The following is a 24,560-nucleotide window of genomic DNA, read 5'->3' as shown; positions in this document are numbered from 1 at the left end:
TATATATATATATATATATATATATATATGTCCAACTTTGTCTGCTCTTCTCTTTAAAAATGGAAAAAAAGAACAAGAAAGTGATACACATACTCTCCTCTCGCATTCACTGCTTTCCTTCTCCCTGCGGTATCTCATAGTGCAGCACACTTCTGCAAAATCACGTTATCCTTACCTGTTTCCTTCTTTTTTTTTAAAAAAAAAAAGAAAAAAACACTTTTCCTTCCCGCTCCCCACCACTCCAATGTTCCCATATTATTTTATACATTTACACGTTACGATTCATATTTGAGGCTGTGAAAAAAATATATCCACACGGATTACTACACGTGCACATATTTACATGTGTACAAACACACATCTGCGCGTATTTATTTTTTTATGTGTAAAGGCACAATTACAATCACATACCAGCAATATCAGTCGCAGATATATTTACCACATTTTGTTTCAATCACGTCACAAACGGCAGCACCGATTCTCAATTGTATGAGACACAAAAGGAAACGGTTGGAGTGAACAGTAGCAATAATGGTGGCAACAACAATTAACTGTGAAAAAGGAAACTGCGGGGACGTCGGAGTGTCAAATGTTAATAAAAGAAGAGAGTATCAAACTTTAAGAAGAGTTTTAAAGATCCACTAACAGAAATATGCACAGACAGCGGACGGAAGAATAGAAGAGAAAAAAAAAGACGCGAAGTTTGCGTGCATCACAGTCTGTAAAGGAAAACAGAGCTACCGGGAAATATTTGAAGGGGTCCTCGCCTACTTGTAATAATGCATGCCAGAGCACCCGCATCTTCAACCTCACTCTCCTTAGGTGAAAAAACACAAGTGAGAAGAAGCCCGTTCCCCTTTCAACACACACACACACACACAAACAAAAAATTACCCACTAATCTTCAAATGAGGTAAATTTCCGCTCTATAAGTGAGCCATACTCGGATTCATGACCGCAGCTGCCTGAGTTGCAGCTAACGGCACCGCCTCAGCAAAAGTTGAGCGCTCCAGGGGTTTCAGCTTCTGTTGGGAGTCGTCACGATTGGGAAAACCGGGTGGTACACCCAAGATATCCATTAGGCGATCGAGGAATACAGCAGTGCCATCTTCCTCACCACCCACGTAATAAATGTTTTTGACACGACGATCATCCATCAACATCCCACGCGGCTGAGGTTCATTCTCGTCGCCGTTTGTGTTAACAACATGACACTCGGGTGCTTCATGGTTGCTATCTGCACGAGTGCAGCGTGCATCAATATATGTGTGTCGGTCCCTCCGCTGTTTTGCCTTTTCAAGTGAGATGAACCGAAGTCCAGGATGAACCGTCAGCTCATAGTCTGCCGTGTGCGGGTTATCACCCAGTGCTATGGCCTGCGTGAGATCCACAACGCCACACAAGCCCGCCTGCATATTTTGTTGTTGTTCTGATTCATCTGTAAGGTAGCGGACGGTGGTGGACTTACAAATTCCTAGCTTCCCAAAAGCGACGCTGTTTGGTTGTGGGATGGCTGTTACGCCTACAGCAGCAAAGTAACGCTGCATCGGTTCGAAGTAAAGAGGAAATATTTTCATCGGAACCCCGAGGGCAAGCACCTGAGTGATACTCTCTTTCGATTGCTGACAAAACAGTGCATTATACATACGATTAGCGAATGCCGCCACAGCATTTCTACCACTCGAAAACGTCTTCGGTATGGTAGCACCCAGTAAATCCATGACTTTCCGCACAACAATGCACGCCGCATCTGAGTCATCGTTAAACATTTGCTTTGCGTATTCCCTTAACTGACGGCGCTTTACTTTTTCTATATCAGATGCCTTGGCTCCACCTACCACTGACAGTGTTTCAGCTAGTGGCGCTATCTCTGCGTCCGCAACCTCAACGTGAATAAAACCAAACATTACAAACATTTGCTTGTGCTTTCGCACGAAACTGCACTTCCACTCCGCCTCAGCAGTAGTTGCCGCCTTCCCAACATGGTTCCTTCCCGCTCGAGACTGAACCCTCGCACCCGAGTCAGCACGACCTTTTTGCTGTAACCGGTACCGCCTGTCAATGTAATCGAACACGAGACGCCACACGTTTTGGTACCGAGACGACAGTCCCAAAAAGGCGGAATGAACCCCCTTTTTCTCACCACGAATCAAATCTTCCACAAGTTCCAGGTACGTTTTCTCCAAGCGCGCGATCAATGCACTACACCCCTGGGCAAAGCAGGTTCCTCGCACATATTCTATGTTCGTCACGTGCTTTTCTCCTTTCGAGTCCACACGTGTCGTGGTACCCTGGTCTAACTTGACGCCGTACACCTTTGCAAGTCTCCTTGAATCCTCTGTTGCGCGATGCAAAGCCTCAGTGTATCCAGGGACAAAGGAGATACCCTGCCGACTGCAACGATATAAAACTGCACCCGTATTTAGTGAAAGGAGCAGCTGCCCACAGTAGCGGTTTGTTGCAATACTTTTGCCATTATTTTGACCGCTAACAGAACCATTTCCAGTATTACTAGGGCTCTCGCCGTCACTCTCAACACTTTCACCGCAGTTATCACTTGAATTCACACAGTACTTGTCTCTAAGGATTTCACGCAGTGGGACGTACAGCTGCTGGACAACACGTTTGTTCGCTGTAGTGATAACGCACAAATTCCCGCCGTTAGCGAGCCATCGCTTTACTGGAATTATGCACGGACTTTCACTAAGTGTAAGATACTCTCCACGTGCCTTATGGGGCGTCGCTACAATTGTGCCATCGAAATCTGCAAGTAACCAACAGTTTTGAAGCATTTCTAAAAATAGTAACTGCCTCCTAATAAAGAAAGTAGAGAGGTATATATGTTTCCCCGTTATCCTACCTCTCTCCCTTTTTCTGTAGTTACTTTCTCTTCCTCTCTTTTTTTTTTTCGCAACGATTTTAAAAAAGTAGCGCCTCACTCCTTTTTGTGCTCAACTTATGGTGGTGTTATCTGCTGGAAGATCAAGTGGAAATGTATTGACACGAATGTCTATATTTCCGTGGTACAATCTGGCACTACTTTGCTACACGCCGTATCTATACTTTTTCTGTGAGGAACTACGCGCCAAAACTTGGAACCAAGCAAAAAAAAAAATGCTCGAAGAAAGTTCATGCAAAAGCATACACACACGTACATCTAAAAAAAAAAAAGCAGAAAGCGGTCTTACCCAGACGTTACACAAACTCCCAACGAGTCACACATAGGGACAAAGGGAGTATATTAAAGTATAAGAAAATTAAAGCTGTGAAGTAGGATACAGTGGTAACTTGGCTTCAATTGTTAACACGTGTTTCGTGCGGTATTTCCCCTAGCACAACCCAGACTTCAAATTACTCGTCGTATATTATCCACTTGTGTACCAAGGAAACAAAAAATAATAATAATAATAATAATTGCATGACTATCGGCTCGGTTTCCCCACCCACATGTTTTTTTCCAAGGGTGTTCAGGTTTACACAACAACGCGATGCCGAAAACGGACACCAGTGCGAACAGTTACTCCGTTAAATCATTGTTCCTTTTCTGTTGCATATCCACGCGCAATGCCATGTCGACCCTTTTCAATTTGCGTTTGCACCGGCGTCTGTCCAGTCCGCGGTTCCAAACCGACGTATGTGCGCTGATATAATCGGTCCAACGCGCTACCGCCACCATCATGCGTCATGACAGTCCCTGCCATTGTGCGTATGAGTGTTGTGCAGTCCCCCCGCTGCTCTTCCTTTCGTTTCTGTGATCCGGTGGCCGCCTCCACCTCGTTGCGGAGAAGAGGGAGAATCGAGTCGAAGGTCGTGCTAAAAACGGCGGGGTGGCCGTACAGTGGTGAATCAACATCTTCAGCACGAAGGGCAAGCAAAACCTCGACTGGGGAAACGATAGGTTTTGGGAAACCATCTTTTTTTTCTGGAAAGTGACCTTCGCGACTGTTGGGGCATGCGATGGTCACAAAACAATCAACTGTGTCTACAAAGTTTGCGATCTTAAATTCGTTTAGATGGCCAATATAAATGATGTAGGAACGCTTGCCGTGCGCACGAAGCAGCTTGTGTAGCAACATTGTTGTCTCGTAATACCCCGCTATGGACAACGAGGCCACAACTATCCCCACAGCAGAGGTAGCTCGAATAAGTTCAATGTTGAAAGCACGTTGTTTCGAGCGTTTATCCACCACCATCTGCAGTTTAGCATAACCTGCATTGCGAAAACAAGTGTCACCGCTGAAAATGTCAGCAGCAATAGAATGACCATCGCCGGAGGAACAGGTGCTGAGCACAGTCTCCAAAGTGGCATCATCAATATCACCGCGAGCTGTATCATTCAGTGGTGAAAGGAGATTGCCCCCGTCCCCAGTGAGGCCGAACGATTCATCCATTATTATTAATGCGGGAGGAGATTCGTTGGCCTCAAACGCTACCTCGCGAAGCTCTTGTGAGTAGTGGTAGAGGTTGTATTGGTGAACATTGAGAATATGTAACGGTAGAAAGGCACTTGATGGACCGACGAACAAGAAGTACTGCAGCTCCTTTGTTCCAGCACGAGGGAACCGGACACCATTAATCACCCACGAACTACACTCCCCAGATGATGGGCTCCAGCTATGCGGGATGGCCGCATGAACATTAACTACCGATCCCGATGTCGAAGGTTGCTCCGGATTTGTTGTCGACTGAACCAACTCGTAGCTGCACCACGAAACAGAAGACCCGTCAATCAATGTCACAAAATCGGGGACCGGTGTACCCGCTTGATGTCGTTCCCGCCAGCGCCGTTCGGCATCTTCCACAACATTACGCGAACGATGGCAGCCAACAACAACCAGGTTGACAGTAGCCTCGGCATCCTTCTCCCTCACTAGCGAACGAACGCGGCCAACCAAGTATTTTTGCAGTAGCTCCACTGCTCCCAAAACCAGCCGTGCTGATAAATCTTTTTGACGCACCTGCTCTTCCTGTTGTTGAGTCACTTGTCTAGCAGTCGCAGTGAATTGAAAAGACTCCTGCACGTAGAAGACAGGGATCCTGGTAGAGCGGCTCATGCATGATTCGCCAAAGTGTATAAGACAGTCGCTGCAGTAATGCTGCGCCGTAATCTCGTCTGGACAGCACGACCCGAAGGTGTTATCTGCTACAACAAAAAAACGGATTCTGCCATCATTGTTGCTGCAGCAGCAATCCTCTCCAACATCAGGTGATGGGGTGACACCATAAACACCTCCCACACAACGGGGATCGGATAAAAGAATGCCTTTTAGCGTTTCCACAACAGCGACGGCATCGTCCAACAGGTCGTCCGGAAATTGCAGCGCCACCCGAAGAAATGGGCTTGCCAGTGCTTGCGTTGAAGTGGAGGAAGACAAGGAGCTTCCTGTGAGGATAAACGACGCCACGCTATCCAGTTTGTATTGACTGCGTATTCCTTCACGGGGTTTAGGCTGCCGCCGACACATTACGGTGGCAACCGGCTTCGGCGGAGCATCGTGGTACATTGTCACCCCGCTTCCCACAGTCGCCTATTCCTGTCCCCTTACTAACTTTCTTCCTCCGGATTGATCCCTTTTCCCCTATATTGCGGGGTGGGGTGATGGGGCTTCAGCACTTGGCGCTGGCTGTTGTAGCAGCAGTTATTGAGTGGTGTATCAAGTTGTATGAGTTTTGAAAGGGGGGAGGAAATTAAGAAAGTTAAGGTGACGCCAGTTTGTAAAACGCTAAGCACAATTAACCAGGGTATCACAAGGGGGGAGGGGGGAAATATCCAGAAAGTTTCCGCTTCGCCGGGGAGAACACCTGAGGACACTTCTTGTTTTAATCGTTACACTTATAACTTTGGCGATACGGGGGAGGGGGTGGCGAAAGTGCGAGTGAACACGGGAAGACGCGTCAGATTGGTAAGCGGTTTAGTACGTCGTTTTCCTCCTTCCACGTTCATTCACCTATGGGACTCCTGCGCACCTGTTACAGGAGAGAAGAAGTGGGACACGACGTGTTAAGAAGGACAGAAATCAAAGGGAAGTGTAGAGACGAAGGATCGCGTTTCCGTGTCACTCTTTGTGAAGGTGTCATTTCCCCGACCACTCTTCACTTACTGCACACCACTTTTCATCTTACTCCACGAAAGATGGAAAGTTGGTAGCCCCTCCCACTGCAAACCCTGTGCAAATCCATCCACTAGTTGCGGACCGCTCTCACCATACTCCTCACATCCTGTTAGCCCTTCTCCAGGGTCGGCCGTTAATGTTGTGCGGCCAAACAAATCAGATGTTGGAGGTAGTGTGTAGTATGCAATTCGCCCATCGTTCCAGTCGTGCAGTATCATGCGCGCCGTTCCCTCCTCGTCTACAACGCCACCTTGCAGCAACCGACCACGTCGTTGCCCGACAAGACGGATGAAAGACATCACATCACTAGGATCGAATGAGCCAATGCTGTAGAACAATCCCAAAGGATGTACGCCTGCCGAGAGATATTGTGAGTGCTGCTGTTGACTGGGATCGAGGGTAACCTGCGCGCAGCGTTGCAATAACCGCTGGACTGGGGTGAAGGGATCGGCCAAATCACTCACTTTCACCGCATTGCGCAGCACGACATCACCGCAGTCTTCACCAGGTGCAACCACACCTGGACAGTCCATTACACGAATATCCGAGCGCAGCTCCACCTCCGTATTACCAGTGGTAAATCCCGGCATGTTGCCCACACCAACCACATGTTTGCGCTTCAAGGCATTGATCACTGAGCTCTTTCCGACATTGGGGTATCCAATAACTCCCACCACAATAGCCTTGCGAGCTCCGGTTTCTTCACTGGTAGCTAGTGCACGAAGGCGGCGGAACATGTTCGCCACATATGTGTGCCCACTAGCCCCTTTCGCCGTTGCGGCAAAGGGTATGCACATGATCCCCTCATGTTCCTCGAAGAAATGGACCCAGGCGTCAACAGTCTCCTTTGATGGTAGAAGATCTGCCTTATTGAGCACCATAACCATTTTCTTTTTGTCTTCTCCGAACTGAGAGCGAATGGTGCGCTCAAGTTGGTTTAGACGGCAGCCCAGAGGGTCACGTGCATCTACCACCTGTAGAAGGACATCACTGTTTTCCACAACCTTCTGGAACTCCTTATAAAAGCGGCGTAGTGACCTATCCACGCCACGCCTCTCGACGTCGTCATCCATATCGTTTATGTTCTCTGATTCGCCTATCCACTGCTGAGGAACCTCATAGTGGTGTACCTTTTCAGCACATTGCACCGCAAGCAAAGTCATGGCCCGTCGCTCCGCTGCGACACGCGCCTCTTCATTTCCTTGCTCCTGGGGCTCCTTCTCACCGGATGCGGCAGCAATCTTGTTTGAGCCACGAAGTGCAGGAATGCTGAAAAGACTACGATTACGATTCCGCGCCGTGCGCGTCAAATTCTGAGCTACTTTCTTTAAATCAGGTACGCCAGGGTCTTTTGTCAACTTCTTTCTTTGCTGTGGGTGGCAGTTTCGACCATGACCACCACCACCACCACCACCTTTACCATGCTTCTTAGACTGTCCACCCATCTGTTTTATTATTCTATATTTTTCTTTCCCTTCTGGGTGTTCACTACTGCTGACGTATACACCCACAAGCAGAGTTGGAAGGGTTAAGTAAGAAAAAGAAAGTAACCGCGATGATGCCTCGAATAAAAAAATTGAGGGAAACGAAAGCAGTAGAGAAAAAAAAACGGTTGAAGTCCTTAGCTATTTAGTTGAGGAGGGAGCGGCCCGTGTAAGAAACCCTGCTAAAAGATGTTGAAGGAGGAAATGTGGAGAAATTTTTTTTTGTTTATTTAAATCGTAATGTGAATGTAAGTATGAATACTACATTCTGCAAAAAAAAAACGTGAAAAAGTAAAAAAAGTTCGCTGCCTAAAACGCCATACGCCAGGCGTCGGCACAAAGAAGTAGATGACACCACTGTCAAGAGGGAGAGAAGCGCAGTCATGAGTTTTATCACTCACTCGCCATCCAACGCCACTGGCTACTGAAACTCCCCTCCCTCCTTTATTCAGGGCCACCATAAAACAAATAAAAGCGTAGACATGCTTATGCTACCACATATCCCCCTGCTTCACCACCTTCTAGTCTTCTGCCACGTTAACCAACGGCCGGACCCCCCTCCCCGCCCGATGCACTAACTGCAAGCTAGGCAACGCACAGTAAAGGGTATTAATAATAGAACTCACACAAATAATAGTGAATAACAATAATAATGATAATAATAATAATAAAATAACACAACAGAGAGTGTGTGGGCTCCAAGAGCTGGGAGTGCTGAGGGAAGTAATCCCCCGCATCCGTCGTACCTGTTGCGCCGTACCCCTCGTAAAGTTAAATGCATAAAGTAAAGCACTTCAACTGTTTGTTCCGCTCGCCCCCTGCTCGCCCTGTCCCTTTTCTTGCATTTCCTTCTTTTGGTTCATTCCCCTCCCCACAGAAACTTTTTGAACAATTGAATGGCGCCCTTTCATCGTTCTAATACCGTTTATTCGTTAAGCTTCATTCGTACATTATGTACCCTTCGCTCCTGTTCATCCCTTCTGAGAGGTCCCCCATGTCCACCTGAAAAAATGTTTACTCTGCACAACTACTTATCGGCAGTGGGCTCCTCCACATTTTCCACCATGCGCGTCATGATGGTGTTCAGGCGCGAAACGATGGAACGCGGATCTTCCAGCAAGCCGGCAGCGATAACGGCGTTGTCAAACATCTGCTCAACCAGGAGCCCGGCAGTTTCAACCTCTTCTGAATTGGGTGAAATGGAAAGGGTATACAACTTACGCACGATGGTGTGCTTTGGGTTGAAATGCATGTTATACTTGGGTGGGGCACCAGCCATCTGGCCAGTGATACGGTAAATCTTGCGCATCTGAGCTGATTCATGGTCAGCAATAACAGCAGGACTATCGCGCAGGCGTGTGGTGGATTTGACGACGCCAACGCGTCCCACAAGACGCTTGGAAATAAAGTCACTGAGAGCTTTCACCTGCGCCTCAGTGAGTTGTTTCTCAACCTTCACCTCCCCTTTATCGCCCTCGAGTTTAAGCTTGTTTTGGACGCTACCGTCAAGTGAAGCGTCAAACAGTTCAATGTTTTGCAGTTTATGCTTCGCATACGTGTCAAGGTGCTGCATAACAAAGTCATCAATAGGTTCTGTGCAGACGAGCACCTCGAGGTCGTGCTCCTTGTACTGTTCGTAGTAGGGAGATTCGAGCGCCATCTCCTTTGAAGGAGCGTTGATGTAATAAATGTGAGTTTGGTTTGCCACCATGCGGTCGCGGTATTCGTCAAGTGACACGTAGGGGTAGTCGATGTCTGACTTGGTTGTTTCAAACCTCAAAAGCTTCGCCAGCTCCATCTTGTGAACCTGGTCGGTACAAACTCCCTCCTTCAGGAAAGGACCGTACTCCTTTATAAAACGTTCGTACTTTTGCCTGTCTTGCTTCGCCTCCTCCTCCATCCAACGGATAACGCGCTTGGTCAGCACCGTTGAGAGCCGGCGCATCATGCTACCATCCTGGGTATGTTCACGTGATACGTTGAGCGGAATAGACTCTGTGTCAACCGCACCCTTGATGAAGCGGAGCCACTCGGGCAGAATTCCCTTCGCCTTCGATTGGATGAGTACTCGGCGGCAGTAGAGATTGACACCACTTTCCATACGGCCACCACCGTACTTCTCCGTGTGAGACTGAGGCACGTACAAAAGAGCACGAATAGAAAGTGGAGCGTCCACGGCGTAATGCAGGCGGAACATCGGACTATCGTACGCACCGGAGATGAATTTGTAGAAATCAATGTGCTCCTCATTTGTGACGGAGTTCTTATCCTTCATCCACAGTGCCTCCACTGTGTTCACCTTTCCACCGTTGAGTGTAATTTCGTAGGAGACAAAGTTACTGTACCGTTTCAACACGCGCTCACACACCTGCGGTGTGCAAAAGGAGAGCTCCGTGTCCTTCACATCGAGGACAATTTTCGTGCCCTTGTCAACACCCTCGCACTCCGCAATCTTAAATGTTCCTGTACCATCTGACTCCCACACGTAACCCTTACTCCCCTTCTTCACGCTCCGGCTGTACACCTTGACATTTCGAGCCACCATGAAGGCAGCGTAGAAACCAACGCCAAACTGACCAATGATCTTTTCGGCCGCACCACTGCTGCTCTCGCCTTGACTCTGCAACTCACGAACAAATGCCTTTGAGCCCGAGCCAGCAATGGTACCAAGGTTCTCCGCTAGTTCCTCCCGAGTCATACCAATGCCAGTGTCACGTATGACGAATCGGCTCTTGCTTTGATTGCATGTGATGGAAATAATGGGAGCCTCATCACCTTCCTCGCGTGGGTACTCTTCCGGTTTGCTCAACTCCATCAGGTGGCGCTTCTCCAGAGCATCGCTTGCATTCGATACGAGTTCACGTATGAACACCTCCTTCTCCGTGTACAAACTGCAAGCAACAATGTCCAGAAGCTGACGGGTTTCTGTTTTGAAGCCCATCTCTTCCGCACTGCCGACAACTTTCTCGCTGTCCTCGTTTGCCTTTACCCCACCGGCGCTGCCTTCATCGGCACTTTCCCCTGCATTGCCCTTTAGATCAGGTACAGGGTCAATAACAATATCTTCATCGGCATTGTCAGCTGCTTCGGGCACCTTCTCGCCCGCCTGTGTGGAGCAGAAACGTACTGAGCCTTGCATTGGTCCAATACCGGCATTTCGGTTACCATCGGTTGAAACGGGCGTGCAAATTCCTCTTAGAGACACCGAAGCGGTAGTCGCGGTACAGCGAGCCACAACGGTAGACGTTAGAGCTTGTCGGTTTACCCTCTGACAAACACGACGCATCATCGTTCTCTTTACCGGGTTGCGAGTCTTCTTCCTTTTTATGCCTTACCTCGTTACTGTCGTATACCTTTTTTTTTCAACTATTGGGTGAACTCTAACGATCAGAAGCAGAGTAACGCACTTTAACTGTTAATATGTGATATCACTTTCTCCCCTGCTTTTACTGTTTTCCGGGTTGATTAGCTCGTTTTATTGTTTCTTACCTGCTGGTTTTTGTTACTTTCAACTACCCGAAGTAAGTATGGGCACCTTCAGTGATCTTGATGTCATTCAAACAAGTTTAAGGAAAGAACACATAAACGAAGCAAAGAGACCGGTAAAAGTGATGCGAAGTCAGAAAATCGCAGCCCACGGCCGAGCCAAACAATTCAGAGCAAATGAGAAAAGAATTTCCATTCTTTGGCGGCATTAATACTTTTAACAGCATCAGTGAAGGGGAACCATCGAATAGAGTAAGACAGAAAAAAATTTCTGACCACGGGGTGCAAGCAGCGGCAAAACGAACCGGTAATAGTGATGGCAGCGGAGGCCCCAAATACGCACAAAGTTAACTCCCTTTTCAGAGGTAACGAAGGCGTGTAGGCAGCATTGCCCAAGGTTACTACATGTACTTTTTCCTTCATTTTGTTTCTTATCTCTCCCCTCATCCACTCTTTTCGTATTGCCGCATATTTCCCATCTTCGGTGACTATAGCAGCACAAAGAAACAACACCATCTAACGCTCGTCATTAAGACTCCTCTTTTAGCGAGATGGTGTGGCTGGCTTTATGATGGGGAAGGCCAGAGGCGGTGGCACTCTAGAAACCGGCAGTTGCTCATCAACCATATTCGTAACGTCAGGAAGTAGTGACTGTCTAATGATTTGTGGTGGTGGTTGCTGCTGATAACTTGCTTGACTGAAGGGTAGTCCAAACTGTTGTTGTGTATGTTGCTGAGCCGAATAGGAAGGCACCGGAGGATCATGTGAAGTTGTTGCACATGATGGGTTTCCCTCCGCTGCAGGTATTGTCGCGACCGCTGCCACATCTTCCTGCCATTTGCGTGGTGAGACGGTGTTCATAAACAAACCGGCTGGGTTGGGAAGGGGGGCATGGAGCCCGTTGGGAATTCCTTCCATGGGAAAGAGTGGTGTGGGAGGCTGTTCATGAACCCCCTCAATCTCCTTAGGGAAAGCGGTACTGTTAGCCGCTGCGTGATATTTTTGCGGCGGTACGTGAACCCGCGACGGGAATTCAGGCAGCATCTGCGGAGCTTGCATTTCGGTAACAACTGGTGATGTGAATGGTGGTGGTGGTCCGTTCGGAGATCCGGTGGCTCCCGGCTTTGGGGGTGCCAATACGGTCGGAGCTGTTTTCCCTATGCGCAGCACCCCTCCTGTTGCCAGCACAAATGCGGTCACCGTCGGAAGGTTGCTACTGCTGTTGACGGAACAGCTGCTGTCATCCCCTGCGCTTGTTGCAGAAATACCTACGGTTCCAGTTACTCGTCCGTTATCAGCCAAACTTTTGGGTGGGCTGGGAATGAGGTGCAGCAGACCTGTAGCAAGGTTCATTCCTAAAGGAGCATATATATCGTTCCCGAAATCTACCAACACCTCCTTCACCTCAATGTTCACCGAGTCGTACACAAGAAGGAGTAACTGCCCAGCCGTTTGTAACCCTCTATCTTCCCGTGAGGCGCCAGTGGGTACAAAAGAATTACGTTGTAACCGCCGGAGTGCCGCAGACTGAGCGGTACGCCAAAGCTCCACCCTTGTATACAGATCATCTTCGTCTTTTATGAGTGCAGTGACGAGTTCATCTGCCTTCTGAATTCCTATTATATAGTCGCGTCCTTCCTTAATTTCTCCACATTTAGCCACCGGACTCCCGGGGATTACGTCAACAACATGCCAGCAGCGCTCCACGCACTTCTCTGCTTGACACCACTCGACGCTGCAGCCTAATAACCCACCACCTCCCCATGTACTGCTTGCGACACAGTGCACATCGCGGTAGTTGTGTATGTACAAGTTGTAGACGGTTAAAGTTATGGTTTCATCCCTTCGTCCGGCTACGTAATACTTGAATTTTTCTACCGACTCACCATCTACTTCCATCTGTTTCCCATCAACGGCAGTGATGATGTCGAAGAAAGGGATTAGTCCTGCGGAGTGGGAGGGGCTGTACGGCAACACACGAACGATTTGCAAACCTTCGATGTCTTTCAACGGTCGCTTGGCGTCGCTTTTCCCCTGTCCCATTTACTGCGTCTGTTGTGGTGTTGAAACACCATATAAAAGGAGGGAAAGAAACAGAACGTTAAAACATGAATGTAAATATACATTTATGTATTTATGCATAAACGCAGTCAGTGCACATATATGTAAATGGATTGAGGTCAAAGGAATTGAATCCCACCTCGCAAGAACATCAATAGTTTAAAGAGGATAGCATCGCAGCTCTCCAAGTAAATCGAAGCAGTACAGCATTCCCTTTTTCTTTTGAGAGTTAATGACCTCAAAGGGGCTTTAACCGAATAGAGTCGAGGTAATATAGAAAACAATAGCGAGGCACGAAGGGTTGCAATCCGTTTGTCACATAGCATTTTTTAAAGAAGAAAAAACTAATAATAATGAAACTGTGAAACTGATGGCAAGTCTTTTTTTTTTTTGTTGCCTCCGCTATCACGGCTCCATCGATCTCCCCTCCTCTTCGCCACTTAATTCCCACCACCACCAGCGGTCTCCGCCGTTACATTCATTCATGGAATAAATTCCACCAGCACTCGCTTCTGTATCTCACTGCGAAAACAACACGCGCGAAACGCACAAAAAAGGGAGGTTGCATATATTGCGCACAGGACGCACTCCACACTCACACACAATTCATCCCATCAATTAAACCGGTGCTGGTGGCAAAACAAAGAAAATGTATTCACAAAGCTTAGCGTTGGGTTACATGCTGTTATAGTCACACTTCAAAAAACTGCAAAGCATTGTTACATGTTCCCTTTTTATGGATCCCCTTCACGAAACTTATTTAATGCCCATACACATAATACGCTACCTTCAACTTTCTTCACTGTATGGTTTAGTAATGGTACTAACTGTTTCTCAGTCTTCTTTGCTTTTTTTTTCTGTTTTCGTTACATGTCTGCCATTCCTCCGCTCGCTCTCCTTCAATTACTCGCCTGATCCCTCTTTTATGCATTTTTGTTATCGTTTTTTCTTATTATTTATTTTTTTTGTGATTCCTTTAATCGGTTTCTCTGCTGTCAGAACTTTGGCGCATATGTTTTTAATTTCTTATTTCCTTCGTTTTCTTTTTTTGGTTCTGGATTTTCTTTCCACTGAGCTCTCTCCTGAGTAGCCAGTCTAAAAAAAAAAAATACCTTCACTAGGATGAGTACGGAACATAGCGCACACCCTTCTTCATTATAAATGTAGAAAGTCACGTATAACCCAACAAAAAAAAAGGAGGAAAGGTTCATGTTTATTACCACCACCTACTGGAGGGAATAAATCGATAGACAAACAGAAGCAGGTGTACGTGCTTATTTGCGTCCTACAACCTCAGTAAACTCCCATGATTTATCCTTCATGTGCACAATGCGTTTGTGAATGCAAGGGGAGAGAGAATAAGTAGCAATAATGAAAGAATAATGGGGTAAACAAATCTCCCTACCTCCCGGAATATTGTACTCATTAGGGCTTTGATTGCATCGTCATGAAGGGGTTCACAATGACGGGCGCTGGCGGTTCACAAACGTCCGCTGACTCTCCCATTTCAGATATTCCACTAACCTTTCCAAACGGTCGGAATTTCATAACATCGTTTGCTGCGTAGTACTTCAGCAACCGAAAAGTCTGCTTTTCAGCTATCTTTTTATCCTTGATTAGTTGCATGATTTCTCCAGCTTGCTCCAGCTCACGAGTTATCACTGCCTTCCGTCCCTCAACAATACGTCTGAGTTCTGCTTCCATTGGTTCATGATATTCCTTGTACAAGTCGTGAAATTCATCGGAGGACTCGGCGACTTCCTTCACATAGTTCTCACGGAACTTCTGCATGGCGGCAGCGAGGTGATCCTCGTATACAGGGCACGCATCAATCCAATGGTCCACAGCTTTCACCTTTGAAGACCGCTTTGCAAAGAGCCTGTTGAGAACCAATTGCCTTACAGTTTGCGCGATATCATCTTTGAGATCATTTTGTATGACAAGTTTGATGGGTGAAGCGCCGGGGTTTGGCTTGAAACCTTCACGAACGACACGGCTTCCAGACTTGAGAGATTTTGACATCTCCATCAAACGCTTTGTCGACCACAGCGCGAAAAGCACTTCATTCGCCTTAAGTGGGGAAACTACCTGCTCGAAATCCCGACCTTGTTGACTATGGCCACTACCAGTACTATTACTAGCGTTTTTGTTGTTGTTAACGGCAGATCCAAAACCAAAGACATTATTGCTGCTATTACTGCCATTTCCACTGACAGCATTATTGCTGTCCACCACGGGTGCCGCACCGAATCCAAAGTTGAACCCGCTAGCGGGTGCCACAGTGGTGGATGAACTGCTATTAGCTGTTGGTACTGCCGTACCAAAACCAAAAGCAATCGTCACACCACCGCTACCGGTTACATTGGCCCCGCTGTTGCCATTACTTGATGCCTGTGCGTTGCCGAAACCAAAGTCAAATCCACCAGTGGCGACGGGGGCTTTGGAGCTTTCCCCCGACGAAGCAGTGGCACCGCTGAAACCAAACTGTGCACTTGAGGCGGGATCTCTCTTCTGTAACAAGAATGCGTTAATGTTTGCACCGTCATCTCTCACTACGCGCTTCCAGTACATATTTTGTCCTTCTATAGGCAAAATGCGCTCTGGTGCATTATCTTCCAAATCACTGAAAGGCAGGTGCTGCTTCACGATGTAGTGCGCCGGTGCCAATGTTGGTTGACTGGCTTCTGCAATAACCACGCAGTCGACCGTTACGCCGTCGAGCCCACCTTCAACAAGGAGGTCCTCTTCACGAATTTGCATGAACCAACGTGGGCTGCTTGCCGTCCTCGCTTCCAGTACAGCACGCAGTTTCGACCAGTCATACGGCCGCTCGCCCACATCGGCTTTCGTAAAAGTTTTGTGGGCCAGTTTTGTCGACAGCACCTCGCTGATCGTAAGAGGCGGGGCACCCGAGCGGTCATACAACGGATCATTTGCATCCAACCATTCCAGCAGTTGTGCCCGCTGGGTTTCAGCTTTCGCAACACGAGCCGCCGCAGCCGCAGCTCCTGCGGCGGTGGATGAACGGGCGGGTGAAGACTTCTTTGCCTTCCGGTTCACCATATCTTTCGATGTCTAAAGGTTAAATTCTTTAACCCTTCGTTATCCTTTGCTACTTTCGCTTCACTGCCTTGTCTTCTTTTCCTTTTTTAATACAGCTTCAAAATAATAATAATAATAATAACAATGAAACTAACTAATTGATGGCGCTTCCCCTTTCTCTTATGCACTCAGATTTGCAGACTGAGACACGTGGTAGGAAAAAAGTGTAGTGAATGTGATAGAAGGGCGCAGGTGAGTTATAAGGAAGAGATTATGCGGAAGCGATTGTGAATTAACGACAGTAATAATAACAGTAAGAGGAACGGAGGGAGTGATAGTAAACAAATTAACAAGATAAGTTATCCGAGACTCCTCTCCACCAGGAACCCTTTACAACAGGAAAGTAAAGAATTAATCACCGTCCCTTCCCCCCTCCTAGAGGGCTGCACGCTGTAACGTACAAGGCAGTGGCTATATGTTTAAAAAAAAACTAATAAGACATTAACGATATCAACAGCACAACCTACACAGGTTGCCGAGAAATCACTACTTGTTCCCGGTATAATTTTACTTCGTGTATCGTATGCTTCACTAGTACTGCCATCAGCTGTCTTTCCAGTACAGTTGGTTAACTGCATTCTTCCCCATATTTATGTTAATTTCCACCTAGTAATTCCCACCACAGTCAACTTCACATTACCCAGCCAATGCATGCTGACTCAAAAAGTGAAATGCATGCCACATGCGGTCAAGGGTTGAGAGTCGCTGTTGCCTTGTGGACCATACGCTCTCGAGACGGTCAAGATCCTCCAAGTATTGTTTTAGGTGATGGTACCGTGGGTAATATTCCATAGCAATACGTCGCATGTGATGCGTCAGTAGGAGGAGCATGCCTTGATCATAATCACTCAAATATGTACTGTGGTAGTAACGAGAAGGATTGACTAAAGAAACTTCCTCCAAGTTGGTTGAGACCGGACTCTCATCGCTCCGAAATTCAGGGAGTTTCAGCTGCACATCTTTGACGTAGTGGTCGCGATAATTGTGGTGGGGGTGCTCGCAGTTGGCCCCTGAAATCTCGCCCATTTCAGGGAATGTAACGAGATGGTGGACGGCCCACCAACAAAGTTTCAGGTGCAAAATCACTGGTCTGCGCTTCACCCGCCTGTTCTGAAGTGACAGTTGCAGTATGCCACCAAGGAATGTGATGACGGGAATCATTGCCATCACTCTGAAGTTAAGGTCATTTTCCTCGAGTATTTCACCTGTTACGTTTATAACGCGGTTTACCTCAAGCTGCTTGCAGGCTAGTTGAACAAGTATAAGACGCGGAAGGTTTCCGAATAGAACACTGCGGATAGGTCGTTTGATGGCCGACTCAAAGTCCCGATTAATCGTTAGGTACCCCTCATCATCAGTCATGACACCCATGCGAAGGCTCTGTAGTGTATCGCGATGTAATTGTTCAAGGTGATTGGCGTCGCTCATGTCTGGTGAGCAATCTTTACAGTAGTCGCTTATGATATTGGCTACCGACTTCATTTCTTCCTCAAGTGCGCGGCGCCTCTCCAACACGCCTGGGCGACTGCCTAACAAACTCCTACGAACTTCCTGCAGCGGCCACACGACGTAATTTGACACCATCCATCGGAGTGTTGCTCGTGCCGATGAGCACACCTGTAGAAGTTTACGAGCGCCACCGGCAGCAAGCCACGCTACCGAGGGAATAACAACAAAAATGAAGAAAGCAACTGGGCGCCACCTTCGCCCTCGAGGCGGCATGTGTCCCTTATCAGCTCCCTCCTCCAGCTTCGAAACATTTAGTTGTAGTGAATACGCTGTCACATAAAACAAATTAAGTACTTCATGCAGTGAAGTCGCACCACCTTCCGGAAATGATTGTGGATCCCTCGCAGATCCACCAGATACGTCTTCGGGTGGAACCAAAACGTGCAGCGAACCTTTTAGTTGCCACACTGCCCTTGTCACTGCGGTTCGTACCCGTGACAGCACACGTTGCCGCGCCTCTTCGTGTTGTGCGTCAGTTAACACAGGAAACCACGAATCATCATTCCCCACAGCGGCAATGGATGAATTCGCACGATCGAGTATGTTATGTAGCGTTCCAATACCGCACACAACACTACGCATCATCCGATGCAAAAAAGCTCCATGTGTATTCGCCATCAAAGCTATCTGTAGCATATATCTCCCCCAACCTGTGTACAATATACCATAACACTGTTGCCGCAACCACTGCCAACCACTAAGTGATAAGTGAAAAGAAGCCCGTGCCGAGTGTTTCTCTGCCCAGACCCAGTACTGTGCATATGCAGAAATGCACTCATGAAGAGCAACAAGTCTTTGCATGACAATAACTGTACAGTAGCGTACCCACACACTGAGTTGCAGCCAAGCGATAAGTTCCCTTTCCGCAATAGCTTGAGGGTCCTTAACATTCTCTTCACCAAAAACCTCCACGAGCGTTGGTGACGCTCCATTTAGAAACCGCAGCCGGTCCCCCACTGGTGATGTGTTGAGCTCACGCAAAAGTAACACCAAATCTTCCAGTGAACGTAACTGTTTGGCGGGCGCCTCCAATTCACTGAGAATTCCCGGTCGTTCAGTTAGCAGTTTCGTTACGGTGGGATTTCGACTAATGTGAAGTAATGCCTCCCGAGAGCGACTTGCCAGTGCCGTGGCAAATGAAGAGGGGAAGTTGCGCCGTTTCCTCGCCAGTAGATCAGTTACTGTAAAACTCCATCCCAGTTGGGAGCCATCTTCGCAGAACATATCGCACGAAACGGAGGATGAACTGAAAAATAGATAGATAGAGAGAGAGAGAGAAAGACAGAGAGAAAAAAAAAGAGAAGTAAAGGTTACAAAAAAAAAAAATAGAGCAAGTTCATAAAACAAACTCAATTGGGTTACGTGCTCATACGCCTTTCCCCCTCCCCCCCCAAACACACACACACACACACACACACATACGCACGCTGAAAGAAAAGAAGGAAGGGAGGGAAGGACGTATGAAGGCACAAACAAGCAACCCGAGAAACAGTAACAAACAGAGATGGCGCGAGGTTACCGTTGCGTAAAAAAGAAAACGCTGAAAACTGTGTAAAAATAAAAAGAAAAAGAAAAGAAAAAAAGAAGGGGGAAAACTACACATACATTGGACAATCATGTGACATGTGGAACCATATGCCACTTCCATGACTCGGTAGCAACCCCGAAAAACAAAACAATATGCGGTTTGTTAATTGCTTATCAGTATTTTCATTTGTAAAAAAGAAAAAAATTAAAAAATTATGATACTAATAAATATATTAATTATGATAATAATTATGATCATTATAAATAAGTAAGAAAACAAAACTGTTGTGATTCTGCGGTAAAAAAAAAAAGACTATTATTTTACCCTTTCCCACTCAATCACTCCATCGGCTGGAAAAGATATATATATATATATTTTTTCTTCTGTTTATATAATGGAAAAATAATAATGGTACCAAACAAAACAATATCAAAAACAAAAACAAAATGGAACGGGGAGGAAAGATAAAGTATTTTCAGGAGGTAAACCTCATTTACCTTCTATATACGGTCTCTCACTCTGCATTTTGTTTTATTTTTCTTTAGGTGGGCGAACAGAACAAAAAAGAAACAAAACGACCAAATAGAAGTAAAAAAAAAATTATAGCCACGCCCACACTTCCTCACAACTTTGAAGAAGAACGTAGCCGTTTTCTTCTTTTTATCTATTTATTCTGCTCTTCTTTTTTTTTAAAAAAAAACTAAAGAAAACTTAAATGTTTCTTTCTTCGCTCCTCTTTTTTTTTAAATTATTATTAAACATTATTTGAGCTATTTTCTCCTCTTTTTTTTATCCCCTCTTTTCACTTCCTCCGAACAAAACAACAAAACAAAAAAAGACGAGGAGCAATACTAAAAACAAAGCAGTGTATAAAAAAAAACAAATAAAATAGAAGTAAAATCAGGAGGAAATACAAATAATAAATAATCTAAAGTATTTTAGCGTACCGAAAGAAATAGAGGAAGAAAAAGAAACGAAAGGCGAGGGAATGAAGGAGGATTATGGAGGGGGAAATAAATTAAAGAAAAAGCAGAAATAAGAACAAAATTCATTTCAAAAAAAAAAAAAATGCGAGCGACAGCGAGTGATAGAAACGAATATACGAAAAAAAAACAAGCAAATAAAATAAACAAGTAGTGGCAATAGCAGTAATAAGAAAGACAACTCGCAAAACTTCAAATGGCAAGAAGAACATATATATATATATATTATATACATGTACACTTCCACTAGTCATCATCATTATCATCATTTCCTTTACTTACAGCTGCACATTTTTCCTAATTTCATTCAAACTATTTATTTACACCGTCACTACTGCCTTACACTATTTTCTTTAATTATTATTTTATGCTCGTTTTTTTTTCCTTCTCACCTCCCTTCCCCATATGACGGAGATACGCCACGCTTACAAACGCATAATACATAAATCATCAAATATATGTATATATGCATAAATGTATACACATGACGTTCGAAATATATGTGTGTCTTATCTTTCGTACCTTTTTTTCCTTTTTCTTCTCCCCGTACGTTTAAATCTTCATCTTATTTTGATCCATTTGAACACTTTTTTTCAATTGTTTTGACAGTTACCGTATGTATATATATAATAATTATAATTGTTTTTATCCTTTGCATCTCCGCTGCCTTTTCTGTTTCCTCCTTCCTTTGTTTTTTTTTCTGTGTTTTGCTTTCTTCCTCCTTTTTTTTTTGCCTTTTCCTTTCTTTTTTTTTTTCATCGTTTCACTTTACACATACCGCATACGAAACAACTCACCGTCAAATCTTTGATCTCGTTTATACAAAGTTCATTTATTGGTTTCGACATATTTCGCTGTGCCATCAAAGCTCCCTCCTTCCACTATCTTTTAATTTTGTCCCCTTTTTTCTTTTTTTTTTTGGTTTCTTAAAGTTATTGTTTTTGTTGTTTGTAACATCCACTTCCATTTGGTTGACCTTTCACCCGACTTCCTTCTCCCATCACGAAAATTTGATCTTCTCATATTTTTTTAAAAAATCCCCCACCTCACCAACCTGCCACTTTTCCCCAGATTTAATTTATTTATTTAATCATGTTATTTTTTTTTTCTTTGATGTGTGTGTTATTTCCGTTATATAAAGCCTAGCAGTTATGCTTCCTTTAGTAGAAGCATAACACACGCACACACAATATATATATTTATATATAACATTATATTATATTAGCGGAGCACATGAGCTGAATGCATGTGGGAAGTCACCGATAGGAAGATGCTTATACCAAGAAATAAATAAAAAACGAACAAATAAATAAAAAAAACAAAAAGAAAAGAAAAGAAAACCCAAACGGCATGGGGAAAAGTGGTAATCAAGTTGCAGGTGGTACGGCATGAAGAGAAAAATAAGTGCGAATGAAAAAGAAACACAACCAAAACCGCATTAAAGGAAAAGGTAAATATAACACAAAAACGAAAGAGGACCAAAAAAGAAGGAAAAGTTTCCTTTTTTTTTCTTTTTGTACGAAGAGACCAGAAGGAGAAAGGGAGTGCACACACACACACACTATATATATATATATATATATATATGTGATCGCGGGATTCCGTAGCGAAACCAAACGCGTGAAGAATTGATGGAAAAGGGGGAAAATACAAAACTAGGATGAAAGAGAGTAAAAACGTCAAGCAACGAAAATAACCGAGGCCTTCTCACAAAAAAGAAGAAACCTGAAAAAGAAAAAAAAAAGAAACAATGGAGGAAAAGGAGTTTAATGGAGGAAATAAAAAGGAGGAAGAAGCGCGAATCATACGACCCCACAAATAAAAAAAAACAGAAAAAAAACACCCGTATGGGACAAAGCGATGACAGAAACAAGAATAAAAGTGACAAACATACATCACGTCACCGTGTACACTGCTGATTGTATATGAAAGGAGGCATCACCCCTAAAAGCTACGTGAGGGGCGCCAATGGCATCGTTATCACATTATCTGCATCAAATCCAACACCTGTCAGCTTCTTCACCTGGTCTACAGTTGTATCTTCCGCAATTTCTTTCAGCACCAAACGACCGTCAACGACATCAAATACAGCATATTCGGTAATGATGCGGCAAACGCAGTGTTTTCCCGTAACGGGAAGACGGCAGCGTTCGACAATCTTGGGATCCCCATTCTTGCTGCAATGTGTTGTCGTCACAACAACACGCGTGCCACATGAAACAAGATCCATAGCACCGCCAGGACCCTTGACGAGTTTACCAGGAATCATGAAGTTGGCGAGATCACCGTTGGCAGCCACCTCTAATGCGCCAAGCATCGTAAGGTCCATGTGACCACCGCGTATCATCGCAAAGGATGTGGCGCTGTCGAAGAGGGCGGAGCCCGCGAGATATGAAATGGTTTGCTTTCCAGCATTGATCCAGTCAGCATCCACTTTATCCTCTGTTGGAAAAGGTCCCATGCCAATGAGTCCATTTTCCGATTGCAGCACAACGTTAACGCCAGCAGGAATGTAATTGGATGACTCCGTTGGGATGCCGATACCGAGATTGACGTACATTCCGTTGGCAAATTCGAGGGCGGCACGGCGGGCGATACGCTGACGCACCTCCTCGCCACGTGTGGATGCTTTGGTTGGTTTGTTGCCCGCTCCGTCATGTCTTGTCACAGTGCGGTGTTCAATCAACGTCTGGTACCGTTCTGGAACCACAACACGATCAACATATACACCCGGAAGGTGAACCTCATCGGGATCAATATCGCCGTTCTCTACGAGGTTTTCCACCTCCGCGATGACCGTTTGGCCACACTGTCCCACGGGAACATTGAAGTTGCGTGCCGTACCGCGAAAGACAAGGTTGCCGCAGCGGTCCCCCTTCCACGCTTTGACGATAGAAAAGTCTGTCTTAATTGCATTTTCCAAGCAGTAGAGACGGCCGCCAAAGAAGCGAGTCTCGCGTGGGGTGGATTCCTTCAAGACACCTCCATTTTTATCGTACTTTGTAATCTGCCCTCCAGTTTGCAGTACTGTACCAACGGCGGTTGGGGTGTAAAATGCGGGGATGCCTGCACCACCTGCACGCATGCGCTCAGCAAGACTTCCTTGGGGGCAGAATTCCAGCTCCACATCACCTTCCAGGTATTGCCTCGCGAATATTTTGTTGTTTCCAACGTAACTTACGATCATCTTGTTGATTTGTTTGTTTTCGAAGAGAACCCCTATACCGTATCCGTCAACACCGGCACCGTCACTATAAATAATGAGGTCTCGCACGCCCATCTTTTTGATCTCTTGCATTATGGCATGCGGCATTCCGCCTGTTCCAAACCCACCAACGGCAAGTGTCGCACCATTTTTTATATCCTGCACCGCACTTGACAGCGACATCACCTTATCAAGCCCGATTCTGAAAAAATTTGTTCGGCGGAGCATTTTCTTGATAATATTACTTTCTTGTTTGTCTGCTTTCCTTTTCTTACTCTGTCTTCGCTTCTTTTGTTTTTTTTCCTTGCATTTTTATATGATCAAAGAATTTCAACACCAAGAATGAGAAGGAGAGGGGGGAAATTATACTTGCTAATACCAAGAAAGACATCCCGCTCGGCCAATGCACGAGTCGTTGAAAACGCTTTTAACCCAGTAGAATAATAAGAAAAAAAAACGAAAGATAACTCACTTAATTTTCTTACATTGGACTCCACGTATATTAACGAATATGTGGAAAGTGTTATTAATGACACAAGCTGTCAGAAAGTTAAACCGCCACATTCCTATTTTCCTTCGTTGGGCATACGCGTGAGCTTCGCTTCCCAAAACGCTTCGATAAAAAAAGAAGAAAAAAAAAGTAGCCCAACAGCAATTAAACACCTCGACATGATAGTTGAGGTAAGATGTGTCACAAATCCCAGTTCCCTTCATTATCCATATTCCGCAACATGAAGTGGTCTAAGCGTTAATGTCACCTTATATAAACTTGCACACACGCATATGAGTATGAAATAAAGTGAAACCGCCAACCGCTCAGAAGGGGGGGGAAAAAAAACTATATATCATGCGTTGAGGGGGTGCGAGTGAGTGAGTGAGTAAAAAAAAAAATGTGATCTAGTGTCTAAGAGATAACGGTAACATAAAGTCTCGTGCCGCCAGAACCGGCATCTAACGCAAGTAAAGCCATTTCTTTCGTCATATGTAACTTACGTATCTCATATTTCGGCCCGCTTGGATTTTCTTCCGTAGGTTCTTATTTGTTCTTTCTATTGTTGAACCAAACTTTACAGGCCCGCATTGTTCATT

At 45.6% G+C, this 24,560-nt stretch overlaps 8 protein-coding genes across 8 annotated transcripts; all 8 read right to left on the bottom strand.

Moving 5' to 3' along the window:
- Positions 1–926: 926 nt before the first annotated feature.
- TEOVI_000458100 (uncharacterized protein) lies at positions 927–2,792 on the bottom strand (the record flags this gene model as incomplete). Its single annotated transcript, XM_067227336.1, has 1 exon — positions 927–2,792. One exon carries the CDS (start codon positions 2,790–2,792, stop codon positions 927–929), a length of 1,866 nt encoding a protein of 621 aa, XP_067083437.1.
- A 738-nt stretch (positions 2,793–3,530) lies between these two features.
- On the bottom strand, positions 3,531–5,504 carry TEOVI_000458000 (diphthamide biosynthesis enzyme Dph1/Dph2 domain containing protein, putative; the record flags this gene model as incomplete). The annotated part of the gene is made up of 1 exon (XM_067227335.1): positions 3,531–5,504. One exon carries the CDS (start codon positions 5,502–5,504, stop codon positions 3,531–3,533), a length of 1,974 nt encoding a protein of 657 aa, XP_067083436.1.
- A 593-nt stretch (positions 5,505–6,097) lies between these two features.
- TEOVI_000457900 (ras-like small GTPase, putative) lies at positions 6,098–7,558 on the bottom strand (the record flags this gene model as incomplete). The annotated part of the gene is made up of 1 exon (XM_067227334.1): positions 6,098–7,558. The coding sequence occupies one exon, from the start codon at positions 7,556–7,558 to the stop codon at positions 6,098–6,100; it is 1,461 nt and encodes a 486-aa protein (XP_067083435.1).
- Positions 7,559–8,624: 1,066 nt separating this feature from the next.
- TEOVI_000457800 (heat shock protein 84, putative) lies at positions 8,625–10,886 on the bottom strand (the record flags this gene model as incomplete). The annotated part of the gene is made up of 1 exon (XM_067227333.1): positions 8,625–10,886. One exon carries the CDS (start codon positions 10,884–10,886, stop codon positions 8,625–8,627), a length of 2,262 nt encoding a protein of 753 aa, XP_067083434.1.
- Positions 10,887–11,626: 740 nt separating this feature from the next.
- On the bottom strand, positions 11,627–13,126 carry TEOVI_000457700 (Golgi reassembly stacking protein (GRASP homologue), putative; the record flags this gene model as incomplete). Its single annotated transcript, XM_067227332.1, has 1 exon — positions 11,627–13,126. The coding sequence occupies one exon, from the start codon at positions 13,124–13,126 to the stop codon at positions 11,627–11,629; it is 1,500 nt and encodes a 499-aa protein (XP_067083433.1).
- A 1,443-nt stretch (positions 13,127–14,569) lies between these two features.
- TEOVI_000457600 (Nucleoporin) lies at positions 14,570–16,207 on the bottom strand (the record flags this gene model as incomplete). Its single annotated transcript, XM_067227331.1, has 1 exon — positions 14,570–16,207. The coding sequence occupies one exon, from the start codon at positions 16,205–16,207 to the stop codon at positions 14,570–14,572; it is 1,638 nt and encodes a 545-aa protein (XP_067083432.1).
- A 675-nt stretch (positions 16,208–16,882) lies between these two features.
- TEOVI_000457500 (ATP synthase regulation protein NCA2, putative) lies at positions 16,883–18,979 on the bottom strand (the record flags this gene model as incomplete). Its single annotated transcript, XM_067227330.1, has 1 exon — positions 16,883–18,979. One exon carries the CDS (start codon positions 18,977–18,979, stop codon positions 16,883–16,885), a length of 2,097 nt encoding a protein of 698 aa, XP_067083431.1.
- Positions 18,980–22,217: 3,238 nt separating this feature from the next.
- On the bottom strand, positions 22,218–23,699 carry TEOVI_000457400 (succinyl-coA:3-ketoacid-coenzyme A transferase, mitochondrial precursor, putative; the record flags this gene model as incomplete). Its single annotated transcript, XM_067227329.1, has 1 exon — positions 22,218–23,699. One exon carries the CDS (start codon positions 23,697–23,699, stop codon positions 22,218–22,220), a length of 1,482 nt encoding a protein of 493 aa, XP_067083430.1.
- Between the last annotated feature and the right edge of the window lie 861 nt (positions 23,700–24,560).

This window comes from Trypanosoma equiperdum (assembly GCF_001457755.1).
Source record: "Trypanosoma equiperdum strain OVI genome assembly, contig: ctg_935, whole genome shotgun sequence".
In the NCBI taxonomy this organism is placed as follows: Eukaryota; Euglenozoa; class Kinetoplastea; order Trypanosomatida; family Trypanosomatidae; genus Trypanosoma; species Trypanosoma equiperdum.
This window is presented reverse-complemented; position numbering and strand designations above follow the sequence as displayed.